Consider the following 13,383-nt stretch of genomic DNA (forward strand, 5'->3'; position numbering starts at 1 on the left):
AATCCACCAGCATGTTCAGTTCACTTGTGCCCCATTTTGAGCCAAATGATGAAAAAACAAGTTTAAAAAAACAACAAAAAAAAAAAACCAGCCCAACTCCAGTGACTTATCCGAAGTGAAATCTGAATTAAAGGGGGTCCCATCTTATTGTTAGCCATCAAAAGGAAGAATACAACTGTGCAATGAGATTATGTGTTGACATGTCACAAACCCTCACTGTTCAGAGATGACCAGTTAAATGCCTTGGAAAGCATCTACAGCAAGGTTCTTAACTTACTGAAAACAGCCTTTGGGTTCTTATTGTGACCTCGGCCCCTTTATTAGATTTCCCCAGAAGCAGAAGGACAGTAATGGGGGGAAGGAGAGAAAGATGCCATTTTCTGGGAGTGGATTTGAAATGTTCTTGGTGGTGATTTACAGCAGCCTGCAAATGGGTAAATGTCAGACTAAAACCTGCTCTGAATACCTTGCGGGTTGATATTACATCATTACTAGAGCTCTTAAAGCCACGTATTGGAACAAATGAAACAAGGTAGCAAAGACTTAAACTAGGTGTCACGATCAAAGTAATGGAAACAAAACCAACCATTAATTGGAGCAGTTTACCAAGGGTTCTGGTGGAGTCTCTGTCACTGACAACTTAAAAATCAAGATGGGATATGGCTGAGCACCAGCTGATGTTTACCTCAAGCTGTAGAGGCGCCTGCCCTAAGCTCTAGAGGTCCCAGGTTCAGTTCTGCCTGTCGACATGCCACATAATTAACCTGTGTAACCTTATTCTGCAGAAGTTCTATGGCCTACGTTCTACAAGCGATCACACTAGGTAGGCATGATGGTCCCTTCTGGTCATAACATCTATGAATTTAAGAAAAACTGGAAGTGAAGCTTTAGTGATGGTCTCTCATTGATATTGCAATAGTATAACCTAGGGGATTGAGTACTAGCCAGGCAACTGTATGCTCATACTTTCTCAGAAACCAGGAATAATTCATCTGGATGAGATGATGGATGATCCATCTCATTTAGTATCTTTCCTCTGAGAGTGGCCAGTGCCAGTTGCTCCAGAGGACAACACAAGAACCCCAAAGTGGATAATTCTGGAATAGATGTCCATACTGAGAGTTTTTTCTGATTCCATTAGTAGAGGCTGGCTTTTTTTTTTTTTTTTTTTTTGAGCAGTAAACGTGAAGGTTTATAGCCATTTGTCCCCCTTTTTTTAAAATTGCATAGAATCATAGAATACTAGAACTAGAAAGAACCCTCAAGAGGTCATGGAGTCCAGTCTGCTGCACTCATGGAAGGACCAAGCACCATCTAGCTCATCCCCAATAGATGTCTATCTAACTGCTCTTAAATACCTCTAATGATGGAGATTCCACCATTGCCCTGGGCAATTTATTCAGAAGTTTAACCACCCTGATGGGCAGTTTTTCCTAATGTCCAATCTAAACCTCCCTTGCTGCAATTTAAGCCCATTGCTTTTTGTTAAATTAAGGAGAACAATTTTTCTCCCTTTTCCTTGTAACAACTTTTTGGATACTTGAAAGCTGCTCTGTATTGTAATAGGGGCTCTTTTTATGGACCATGTAAAAGCCCAGTCCTTTTTTTGGAATTCAGTTAAATTCTTGGACTCAAGATATTTTATGACGGTGAACTCCACAGGCTGATTGGTCACAGATTATCTGGGCTGGGTTTATTACATCAGATTGTGATGTAAATGTTGTCATGTCATGCATTCTGGCTTGCCAGGCTTTGTGACCAGGAGCAAAAGCTTTTTGGATTCAGCTGAACCTATTTAGAATAGTAATTGCTCCACATCCAGCTAACAAAATGGGCTGAATAGCTACTTTTAGCTTAAAACAATCATGTCTAAGATGCTAGCAAGTCAAAGGCTGTGAGCTGTGGTTGGTTATTTTGCAGCCTTCGAGCGTTAATTTCACTAACCAGTTGCCCACAGTTACAGATTTAGGTTACTGGGAGCAGAGTATCAGACGCAAGCACAGATTACTTTTCAGAGACACACCAGGGCTTGTGGACAAGGTGGTAAGTTTAAATAACGTGGGGAGAAGGCTGTTGTTTTATAAAGGTATTCTGAGGGGTTGGACAACAGCGGGGGGAGAAGACTTCATCTTAAGCAAATGAGGAAGTTTGGAGTGAAATCTTGATGCAAGCCAGTGCATCTAAACATTCCTGCATCGTTCTTGTTATGCTTCAGGCTTTCACATAACACAGGCGGAGGCGACTGAAAGTGTACAGACAGCACTGAAAAATGTCAGATTAATACAGTGCTATTTTTAGTGATGTGTAGGAGGGTGTGCTGTTTGGTGGCTAGAAGAGGGGACTGGAAGTCAAGAGACTCAGGTCCTGTTCTCAGAGCTCTCAGTGACTCTGTGTGTGACCTGACCCCACCCTCAGAGCTGCTCATGGTGTGGCACTCCAAGGGACTGGGGCTCCGGCTATGGTTGCAGTAGCAGATGTAGCAGCTGGTATCCCCTGGTACCTTTTGAACTGCTAGGTCTCAGAGTAAATGCCCCCCTTTGCCCCTCTCTGTCAGTGGGTCTGTACCCCAACGGATCAAATTGAACAACAGTGGCTAATTCAGATCAGATGTTGATTGCAAGTCCCTCAGGGCTGGGGGAATTGGGAGTAGAGGTGGGGTTGGGCTGGACCCTCTGGGACTGGAATTTGGATGCAAGTCTATATACAGTACTGGGTTAGATGCTGAGTCTTCTTCACAGCATACACTGTAAATTTTGAGGGGCAGAGGAACTGAGCCCATGTCTGTTTGTTTATGCAGCAGCTAGCGACCAGAGAATTTAGTCCTGTACAGCTCTGGAACCTTAACCTTCACTCCTAATTCAGGGAAAACCCCTGCTGAGCTGAGTCTGGATTGCAGAACTTATACAAGAATTACTTTACCCACCAGTGAAACGCAGCCACCTCCAGCATAGAGCAGGCCAAGCAGTTGATATAGATCACACAGCACAATAAAGCTAGAGGAGAATAGACAAGCCCTTAGTCTTGTTAAAAAATATAAGAGCTTTAATTTCAGCACAGAACAGATAAGGCTGTCTTTTTTAAAATCCTGCTTGGTAGACAAAACAGCAGCTTGTCTGCTTCTGAAAGATGAAGTGGTGAATCAGTTCAGCTAGGAGTGGAAGCTCTAGGGCCAGGGCATTTGGAATTTAAAATTTGTTCCCTGCTGTATCAGGGGAAGAACTAATAAACTTGAACTTAAGATAGGCAGTACCTACTCAATGTCAAAATGCAGTCTTCATATGGAATCCTCGAGTGCTTCCAAGACTGTCTCTGAAAGTGCAGGTACCACTGCCCAGTAGGATCTTTAAAAACACCTCCGAATATTCTAAACACCAATGCCTCATTCTCAGCTAATGCTGGTGGCCTTTTCTTAAATACAGTCCTTCAAGGAGTCAATTTCCATGTAGCAAACAAAAAGAGAGTGAACTCATCCCTTGCAAATGATATGGAGTGTTTTTACATGGCTGAATCTTGCAAATGAAGTCTTCAGGGAAATGATCAGCTGCTCACAGCACTTGAAGGTAGGGGAGCTTGCAGCATGATCGCTACCCACAAAGGAAGGAACTGGGTCTGCAATTGTGGGATCATCTTCATGGCAAATTACTATCTGCGCAGGATGGGGGAGGGGGAGCGAGCAAAGCAGCCAATATAACCAAGACGAAGTTGTTATTTTTAGCAAGTTCCTTTTATGTTCACAATGGAATTTAATTTGATTTCTTTACAAGGTGCCTTGTGAGTGGTAAATCATTGCTTGTGTCGTTTTCTCTCCAAAGTGCACGATGGACTTCTGTGCCATGATTTTTATGTCAGACTTGCAGAGTCTCTCTCTCCAGAGCTGTTAAGGGCAGCTCTGAGGACTTGGGGCAGAGAGGGACCAGGGATTATTTTGCTGATGCAGTTGCAGAGCTAAGTAGGGACTTTGCTGACACTCAGTGACCTGGGTTGGTTTGGGCAATTTGTTTTCACCTGAATCCTCTGAACTCCTGAGAACACAGCCCAGCTGGGGTGTAGGTTTGTCCCAATACACGGAAAAACAGGAGCTGGTGCTGCCTGGACACACCACCTAGAAAATATTAGCATTTTTTTAAAGAAACTGCTCACTTGACAGTCCCTTTTTCCCACAGCCTGTTTGTATTTTCCCTTCTTACAGGAGGAATGCCAGAACTATGTGCGAGTGCTGATTGTTAATGGCAAGAAGGTGTTTACCTGCGGTACCAATGCCTTCACCCCAGTGTGTTCCATTAGACAGGTCAGTCATGGGCTTTCTCTTTTGGGAGTGGGAGGACAGGTGCAGAGAGGTGAGGATCGGGGGAAGAGAGTCACTTCAAGGGGAAGGTGGAAGCATTCCCTGATACAGAATAAATATTGGCAATTCAGCAGATCAGAAGTGGTCTTATTTTGCTATGATTCCCTCCAACCTACGCAGCTTGCTGAGAAACGAGACTGATGGTATGTGCAGATTGGGTTCAGCTACTGAGCAATATTTGTGCCTTTGTGAGACATGCACTCTGTAAGCTGGCGCACTGTGAGGTGGAAGGTTGACTGTGGTGCAGGGGGCTTGGACTCAGGCTACTCTTATTTTGGGAGGAAAGTGGGTTTTTTTTCCTCACTTGTCCTCAGCCCAGCCCCTCGTAGTGAGTAGGGCAGAAAATCTGGAAAGCTGGGAAGGGGACCTAGCGGCAAGAGGCATCAGAGGGCTGTTGAAATTTCACACCTTTCATGGCCCTTTCTTGCTCTTCCCTTGCTAATAAGCCTGCTGCTGACAGTCAGGGAAGAGGGGCAACATGCATCGAGCTGAATGCTCAGTCAGCTTGAACTGGAACTTATCTCTGGTTTAGGATGTTGGGGTTCTTCTTGGGGCATGCTCTGTCCTCTGGTGTCCTTCTCAAGACACAGATTCTCTGAGGTGGCAATTGAGCTGGGTGGAGTCCTGGCACCAGGGACACAGACTAACTAAAAGAGGCATTCAGCAGCTCCCGAACAGGAGCAGTTTCCCCTCCGAATCAGGACTGGCTCTTGCAACTCTGTTATGAGCACTGCAAAGATGCTTTGCAGTGAGAGTCAGTCCAGTGTGTTAGAACTCTGTATAGGGTTCCACCAAAGCCATCTGACAGAGCTCTCCTTGATGTTAAGAGGAGCAAGAGTGGATCCCCAGCGATTTAAAAAATGTCAGCATGTAACATTGGAAACAGAGGGAACCTAGACATCCAGAGACCAAGTTGTAAGTAGGCAGCTGGTGATTATGGGTACAACTGCATTGACGTTGGCGAGCTGAGCCCACTGGCATTGCAAGGGCTCTCATCATCTCTCTGCATAGGGCCAGGAGGTCCAAAGCTAATGCATCACACTGGCTTTGTGCTGACCCTCTGCATGTGGTGGATATGATCACTAGTTGACAGTCAATCAAAATGCCATTTCCTTACCATTACATGTTTTATTTCACTTTGGGGTTCTTACAAGGTGTTTAAGGAGAGGTTGGATTCTGCGTGCATGATTAGAGAATCACACTGTGCGATAAAAACCTTTACTCCCACTTTGTCTTCTTTAAAATACAGGTAGGGAACCTTAGTAAAACTATTGAGAAAATAAATGGAGTGGCTAGATGCCCATATGACCCTCGGCACAATTCGACAGCTGTGATTACATCACGGGGAGAACTCTACGCTGCAACTGTCATTGATTTCTCTGGACGGGATCCTGCTATCTATCGCAGCCTTGGAAATGTTCCCCCACTTCGGACAGCACAGTACAACTCCAAATGGCTTAACGGTAAAGTCCTGCTGGTCAACCCTAAGCAATACACATGTTGAAAGTGATGGGGTGGGCTTGTCAATCCGCTTCCTTGCCCTCCATTCAGTACCTGAATCCAAAACTGATGATGGATTGCAGAGAATTTTATACTGTTTCAAGAATGTAGTTCATAGAGGACTTTTTACAGAGGCAGATAGTTGGGTCTTGAGATGCCAAAGCGATCTGTTTGAACATGATAAAATTATTTTACCACTGGATAGCAGTCATGGAATTGGGGAGCAGCTGTGGCTTGCACACATTGTCATGTCATAGACCACATTTTTCAAGTTGCTGAGCACCCTAAGCTACCTTTTATTTCAGTGAACATGAAAGATGCGTAGACTCAATGCAAGATAAGGAGAAACTAAGTCAACATAAACCCCCTCTTTGTTATACATTCCTAGATGTTGAGAACAGAAGGGACCATCATAATGATCTATTCTGACCCTCTACATAACCCAGATCATAAAAATGTATCCAGTATTTCCTTCATTGTGCTCTGGTTGAGGAAGAACAAATCCATTAGAAAGAGACTGAATCTTGGCTGAAAGGTGTAAGTGATGGAGAATCTGCTATGTTCCTTGGGTAGTGGGATCTGATCCACAGTCCATTCAGGTCTGTTGGAGCCTATTGGTTTTGAATCAAACCCTGTGGTCAGTGCTTGTGTCCACGTTACTGATCTATGTGAGGCTTATCTAGGCTGCTCCAGAGCCATGGGATTTAGTATCGTCATGCCCAAAGGGAGGAAGTGCTGGACTATGACATTGTCTGTTTATCAAGACGCAAGTCCTACCATTTCTCAACTTCGAAGTTAGGCATTTACACACACCCTACTTTGAAGTTAAACCTCAAAGTAGGGTGCTGCTTCTTTCCCGGTAATGGAGTAAGGACTTGGAAGTTGGGCTCCCTAACTTCAAAGTAAGGGAAAAGGTGTGTAGACTCTCTGCTGGCTACTTTGATGTAGTGCCTAACGTCAAAGTTAACTTTGACGTTTGTTCCTAGTGTAGACGCACCCATTGAGAAAAATCCGGGCGAAGGAAAGAAAATCTAAAAAAAGAGCTTAAAGAGGAGTGCAGCGAAGTTGAGGTGCCAGTTCAGTGCTGTACCCAAAGGAGATAATTTGAATCTTGGATGCATAAACAGGGATATCGAGTTGGGGGAAGGCAGTATTACCTCTGTATGCAGCACTGATGAGACCACTATCAGAATATTCTGTCTGTGCTGGCGTCCAGATTGCGAAATGGATGTTAAAAATTGGAGCTGGCTCAGCAAAGAGTTGCAATAATGATTCGAGGTCTGGAAAACATGCCTGACAGTGAGAAACAGAAGGAGCATGATCTATTTACTTTACTCAAAACAACTGGACTTTACTGGGAAGCATAGGTATCTGCCTGGGGAGAAAATACTTGATAGAAAGGACTTTTTTGACTTAGCAGACACAGCTATAATAAGATCAAAGACTGGAAGCTGAAACTAGAGAATTTCAAACTGAAAACAAAGTGCCAATTAATCATTAGAACGAGCTACCAAGGAAGGCAGAGCATTTGAAATCGCAGGAAACGTGGCAGTCAGGATTAGGTTTCTTTCTGAAAGATATACTATAATTCAACCAAAAATTACTAGGCTTGATGAAGGTATTACAGGGGGAAATTCTGTGGCCTGTGTTACGTAGAAGATCAGATTAAGCGATCATAATGGTCCCGTAGCCCTTAGTTGTATCTCTGAAGGTCTGATTGGAGCTAAGCTGTAGTGCCCTTTTCTACTTTATCGTATGGTGTCTCCCAGCTTAAACCTGCCTTGCAGCTTCACCAGAGCACTCTGTGCTCTGTTCTCCCCACTCCTGGGCTGTGGCATTAAAGGAATTTCTGCACATTTTTCTTCCTCCTTTGAGCATTAGTCTGACATAAGCATCATAAAAACAGTTTGGGAAATCAACATTTTCCCCCTCCAGTCAAAGATTGTTCAGTGGCCAAACATTTTCTTTTGCTGCAGAGTCCGTTGGCATGAAAGAGCATGCACTGGAAGGCTCTGCATAGTTGCTGATTAAAATGCATGCTCCAGACCTCTTCCTGGGCCTTTTAAATTCTTGTGGAGGGGGAGAACAACAGTGGTTGTTTTGGATACTATCCATGTTGGTGTGGGTTTGTTTTACAAATATGGGAAGACCTTTTAGTGCCTATGAACTGGAAAAAGTCTCATGGTAGAATCCAGATGTCATTCCATTAGGTAGAGTGTTACAAAATAGCATTGAGAAAATTAGGAGCTAATACAACCAAATGTATCTTAACACATCATAAGATGCAGACTCAATAATGAAAAGGGGCTGAGCAGCTTGTATTCTTAGAATGCTTACAGGTAAGCATGATATATGAAAAATATATATGTAATATATAATGTATAAACAGTGTTTCTGACTGTGCTTGCACTCAAATCAGTAGCAACTGCGCCACTCATAACAGTGTTAAAAAATTGGGCCCAGTATTTGGACCACCGAAGTTGGAGCTGAGGAACTAGATAGGAATTACACACCCATATGCTATTATTCTCACATCCACTGCTTGGGTGCCCTCTGACAGCTCCGTGTACCTTACAGCCTAACAGTGCAACAGACAGGGCAGTTCAAAGAGAACACCTTTCAGTTTTTGAGCTATGTAAATCTCATTGTGCATCTGTTTTCCAGAGCCCAACTTTATTGCTGCCTATGACATTGGTTTGTTCACTTACTTCTTTTTCCGTGAGAATGCGGTGGAACATGATTGCGGGAAAACTGTCTATTCTCGTGTGGCCAGGGTTTGTAAAAATGATATTGGCGGGAGATTCTTGCTGGAGGACACGTGGACAACTTTTATGAAGGCCAGGCTGAACTGCTCCCGCTCTGGAGAAATTCCCTTCTATTACAATGAACTGCAAAGCACCTTCTATCTTCCTGAGCAAGACCTAATCTATGGAGTCTTCACTACCAACGTGTGAGTGGTGATACTTTCAGTCATATTTAGGTCCCACGTTCTTGCCTCAGTCCCCAGCACAATGAAACTGATGTATTTTCCTGTCTTATCAGTTCCAGTTAGGTAACTTGTAAATGATCCTTTAGAGGCAAATTTCTCTTTAGAACTTTGAGAGAGACGCATGAATTCTAAAATAGAAAGACACAAAGGCATAACTAGAGATTGTCATATCACCTTTCTGATATTTGTTAGGGTGATTTTCAAGGAAGTTTCATTGGGATGATTTTGACATGTTTGTGGGAGAACCCTGAGGACAGAGTCAGAAGAGAGCTAAGTTTAAAAATATATTATGATTTTTAGGTTTTATTTGTTTCTAATAAGTTAGATAAGTGTAAACAAGGCTTCTCCAAATCCTGTGGTTCAGGTAACAGCAGTATTTCCTTGCTACCAGTATGCCCATTATGAGATCAAATTAATACTCTCTAGGGTTTGTTGGATTTAATTATGACTGAAAACATGAAAATTGAATCATATCAGAAGCGGTACTCAGAGGGCCTAATTCATGTAGGTGATTTCTATGGGGCTACTCATGGAATAGGGTACTACTGCATGGGAGCATCTACACTAGGAACTAACTTCGAAGTTAACTTCAAAGTTAGGCACTACTTCAAAGCAGCCAGCAGAGAGTCTACACACAGTGAACTTTGAAGTAAGGGAAAATGTGTGTAGACATTCTGCTGGCTACTTCAAAGTAGTGCCTAATTTTGAAGTTAACTTCAAAATAGCCAGCAGAATGGGTACACACATTTTCCCTTACTTTGAAGTTAACTGTGTGTAGACTCTCTGCTGGCTACTTTGAAGTAGTGCCTAACTTTGAAGTTAACTTCGAAGTTAGTTCCTAGTGTAGATGCTCCCATGCAGTAGTATCCTATTCCATGAGTAGCCCCATAGAAATCACCTACATGAATTAGGCCCTCTGAGTACTGCTTTTCATACAATTTAAATGTTCATGTTTTCGTTCATAATTCAGTCTAACATAAACCCAAGAGTATTATTTTGACCTTATAATGTGCATATTGGTAGCAGGAAAATATTGTTGTCACCTGAACCACAGGGTCTGGAGAAGCCTTGTTTACACTTTTGTAACTTATTAGAAGCAAATAAAACCTTTGAAGGGAGCCCAACTTCAAAGTCGTTACTCTGTTCCCAGGAATGGAGTAGTGCCCTACTTCAAAGTTTAACTTCGAAGTAGGGTATGTGTAGACACTCAACTTCGAAGTTGTAAGCAACTTCAAAGTTATTTTTGTAGTGTACACACAAGTCACGTGAGTAAAGGTCTGGCCCCAAAGTAATAGGAGGGCAGAGTCTTAACATCATATTCAAATAAGGGTCTTGCTTATGTACAGTGATGGTCCTGGGGGCTTGGCAGGGGCAGATATTGAGCTCGAGAACCTTGGATCTCAACCCATGAATCTCTGCTTTTGCAGCTAAAGAATCTGATTCCTTAGCTGAAAGGCTGCAGCAAACCCATTACCCCCTGTACAGGAAGTAGAGGAAGACTGCAAAGAATCATGCTCTTTTAGGATGGGCTCCATTGACATTGTGATTGGGACAGAGAACCACCTTCCCCCAAAACAACTCTCACTGCTTTGTGCTTTTAGTCACCCACATACAGTGACTGGATATTATAGCCCCTGCAGGTGAAATCCTGGCTCCACTGAAGGCTGTGGGAGGTTTGCCATTGGAGGAAGTGGGGCCAGACTTACCTCCATACTCTTTAAACACCAAGAGGAACAGAGGGTGGGAGGTTGTGCTTATCTATCTTGTGCTATTTTTGCACTTGCTCGGCCAAAATCAGCCAGGAACCAGCCAGCTCATTGCTTAGAAATGAAAATATAAATGTGCAATGGGTCTAAATCAAATCCCCTGATTCAAACACCCACTGGACTTTGGAGAAAGAAATCTGACCTTTGTATGCAATTCTGTCTAGAAATAGTACTTAAAGCAAGTTAGCCAAACATTCTGACCCTGTAAAGAAACTTGGCTGGAGCTTTGGATGAAGATACACACAAGTGCTTATGTTACCAAAAGTGGCTGACCGGTTTGCAGTGAAGATGTTGAAGGTTTTTATCCATCTAGCCACTTGCTACTAGAAAGTTTTAAATGATAATTTAAAAAATTAACACATTATTGTAATAAACTGGCAAACTTAGAATCTGTTGGGAGACCGTATTGGAAGGCCTGGGTTGGAGAGGTTAGTCACCTGCTGGGTCTGTAGCATCACCTCTCCCATTATTTGTAAGCAACACAAAATGTAATGACTGTTACCCTATCACAACGTGGGATACAGCTAGGTATTCTTGTTACCTCATGGCTTTAAAGGGCCCATCCTCACTCCTGGTTCATGTTCCTCTCCTCCACCTGTACAGAACAATGCATTATATAACACTGGTGAATAGATGTGTTGTTATTGACAATAGCTAAAGTTAGATCAAGTAATGTTTCTTTTGGCTATGACAAAATGTTCTTTCTAGCATTCAAAGAGGAGACTGTTCCAATTTGTCATCTGACTAGAGAAATAACAGTAATTATTCTTTTAACAGGATTTACACCATGCTATATGCGTTTTGCATGCTAAGTACGTACCTATCCTGTGTTCTGCTGGTACATTGGAGAGACACGATTTTTGTTTAAAAGTATAATTACATTCTGCAAACTTGTATTTAATGGAATTGGGGCCATTTCCCAACAAAGGTTGATTGGCTTATAGCCTTATGTCAACCTTCATGTTGAAAAATCTGACAAACAGTTCAATGTAACATAACCATGACCAGTACATCTAGGTTGGCAGAAAATTAGGTTATTTAGGGAAGTAACTTCTGAAATATTTATACGGTTGTTGTTCATATTTTTCTATAAGGTCATTGTGTTCGCATTTTGAACTAAATCCATTTTCCAAACAGCTTGGTTGTTCACCATGATGAATATTGGTGTGAATGAAGGTCATGCCTATACTTGGCGTATGAATCACCTACAAAACTGTACAGAGAAATTAATGTCAGTGATATAAGATTGGGATCAAATATCTCGTGCTGCTCATTAAAGCAATCTGAATTCTCTGTAAAGAACAAAGTTTTACTAAACCAATAATTACACACACAAAAAGGCTAGCTGCACGATTCCAGACAGGGAACCAGAGGGTCGGATTCTTTAGGATAGTTAGGAGTGAAACATCACTAGCTTGGAGGTCGGATAAGTTTATGGAGGTAAGTGGATATTCACCTCTCCTCACTCATCTTCAGCAGAGGGGATGGAATTTGATTGTGACATGTTTAGCAGGGCTCATAAGAATCCATTCTCTTTTGAAAAGGATGCCACTTTATTTAGATTGGCCTTTTTTCTGTGTGTGCCTTGAAGCAGTTAGTTGTCACCCATCATTAGCTTTGTCTAAAGAGATGCCTTCTGCGAACATGCACTGCGTCAGTGGTGTTCAGACAAACGTGGAGAAAGGTTCAGCTTGAGTTGCTTTGACTTGTTCAAAGTGAGCCTCTCCACTGCACAGTGGAATGGAAAGTGCAGGGAGAGGGGAGTACTGGAGGTGAGGCTGGAAAGGAGAAAAAAGGAATAGGAAAAAAAGTTCCTCTTTATTTTCGGTAGCTCCAAAAGAATCTGCTGTGAAAGAATCTGTCCCTCTGGTTCCCTGCCTGGAGTCGTGTAGCTGGTATTTTTGTGTGTGTAATTATTGGTTTAGTAAAACTTTGTTCTTTTCAGAGAATTCAGATTGTTTTAATTAGCAGCGTGATATGTCAGGCAAACCCTGGGTTATCTAGAAGGCACCACGACAAGTTATCTCTCATGTTTATCCCGTAATGATCTATTTATATTTTTAATTTGATGTCTTTCTCTCGAATTTCCTCTTCTTTTTTTTTTCTTCTTCCTTTAAACAGAATGATTTGAATTCCAGGTTTGGCTTATACAAGCCCTGTAATTTTAGTAAATATCTGTGAATAGGGCTTGGTCCTACTCAGATGGGGAGCTCCTCCTGGGAGGTTCTGGGGGACCTTGGTGCCTGCTGAAGTCAGAAGTAGATAGTGCTCAGCAACCTACCAAAACATGGCCTTACTGACAGAAAAAGAGCAGCAAAGGCCCCCTGAGCTTCAGGGTATGATGACTGAGGAGGATAAAGTAGGTGAAACAGGTTCCCTTGCTGATAGACCTTTCCCTAGGGGAACTTGTTCTACAGACTGACTCCTCTGTCCTGGGGCTTGTGTTCTCGAGACAGATATTATTCCCAGGTGGGGTCAAGAAGATATTCATTGTGGTTACTATATAGTAGCAAGATTTTGTGTGTTGAACTGCTGCAATTGCTGGCTTGATGGTAACTCTTTCTGTAGGTATATGAGGAATATTTTTGCAGCTGCAGATTACAGACAACCACAGAAACTGAATTTGAACTTCACCTGATGAGTACCAAGAAATTAAAAATTAGTCTGTTCATTATCAGTCAGGATCAATGGGGTGTTTAAAAAAAAAAAAAAAAAAAAAAAAAAAGGGACAACCAAAATTGGATGCAAATAATCCATGCAGATTAAACAATATGCATGCTTCA

General features: G+C 42.4%; 1 protein-coding gene across 2 annotated transcripts in view; it reads left to right on the top strand.

Annotated features, from left to right (window-relative positions):
- The window catches only part of SEMA5B (semaphorin 5B), a 341,594-nt gene that overhangs the window by 241,102 nt on the left and 87,109 nt on the right, over window positions 1-13,383 (top strand). For both annotated transcript variants that reach the window (XM_075001545.1, XM_075001546.1), the window contains exons 7-9: window positions 4,190-4,288; window positions 5,595-5,808; window positions 8,510-8,795. In XM_075001545.1, the coding sequence (XP_074857646.1) occupies window positions 4,190-4,288; window positions 5,595-5,808; window positions 8,510-8,795 (599 nt within the window). The remainder of the gene's footprint in view (window positions 1-4,189; window positions 4,289-5,594; window positions 5,809-8,509; window positions 8,796-13,383) is intronic.

This window comes from Carettochelys insculpta, chromosome 8, assembly GCF_033958435.1.
Source record: "Carettochelys insculpta isolate YL-2023 chromosome 8, ASM3395843v1, whole genome shotgun sequence".
Classification (NCBI taxonomy): Eukaryota; Metazoa; Chordata; order Testudines; family Carettochelyidae; genus Carettochelys; species Carettochelys insculpta.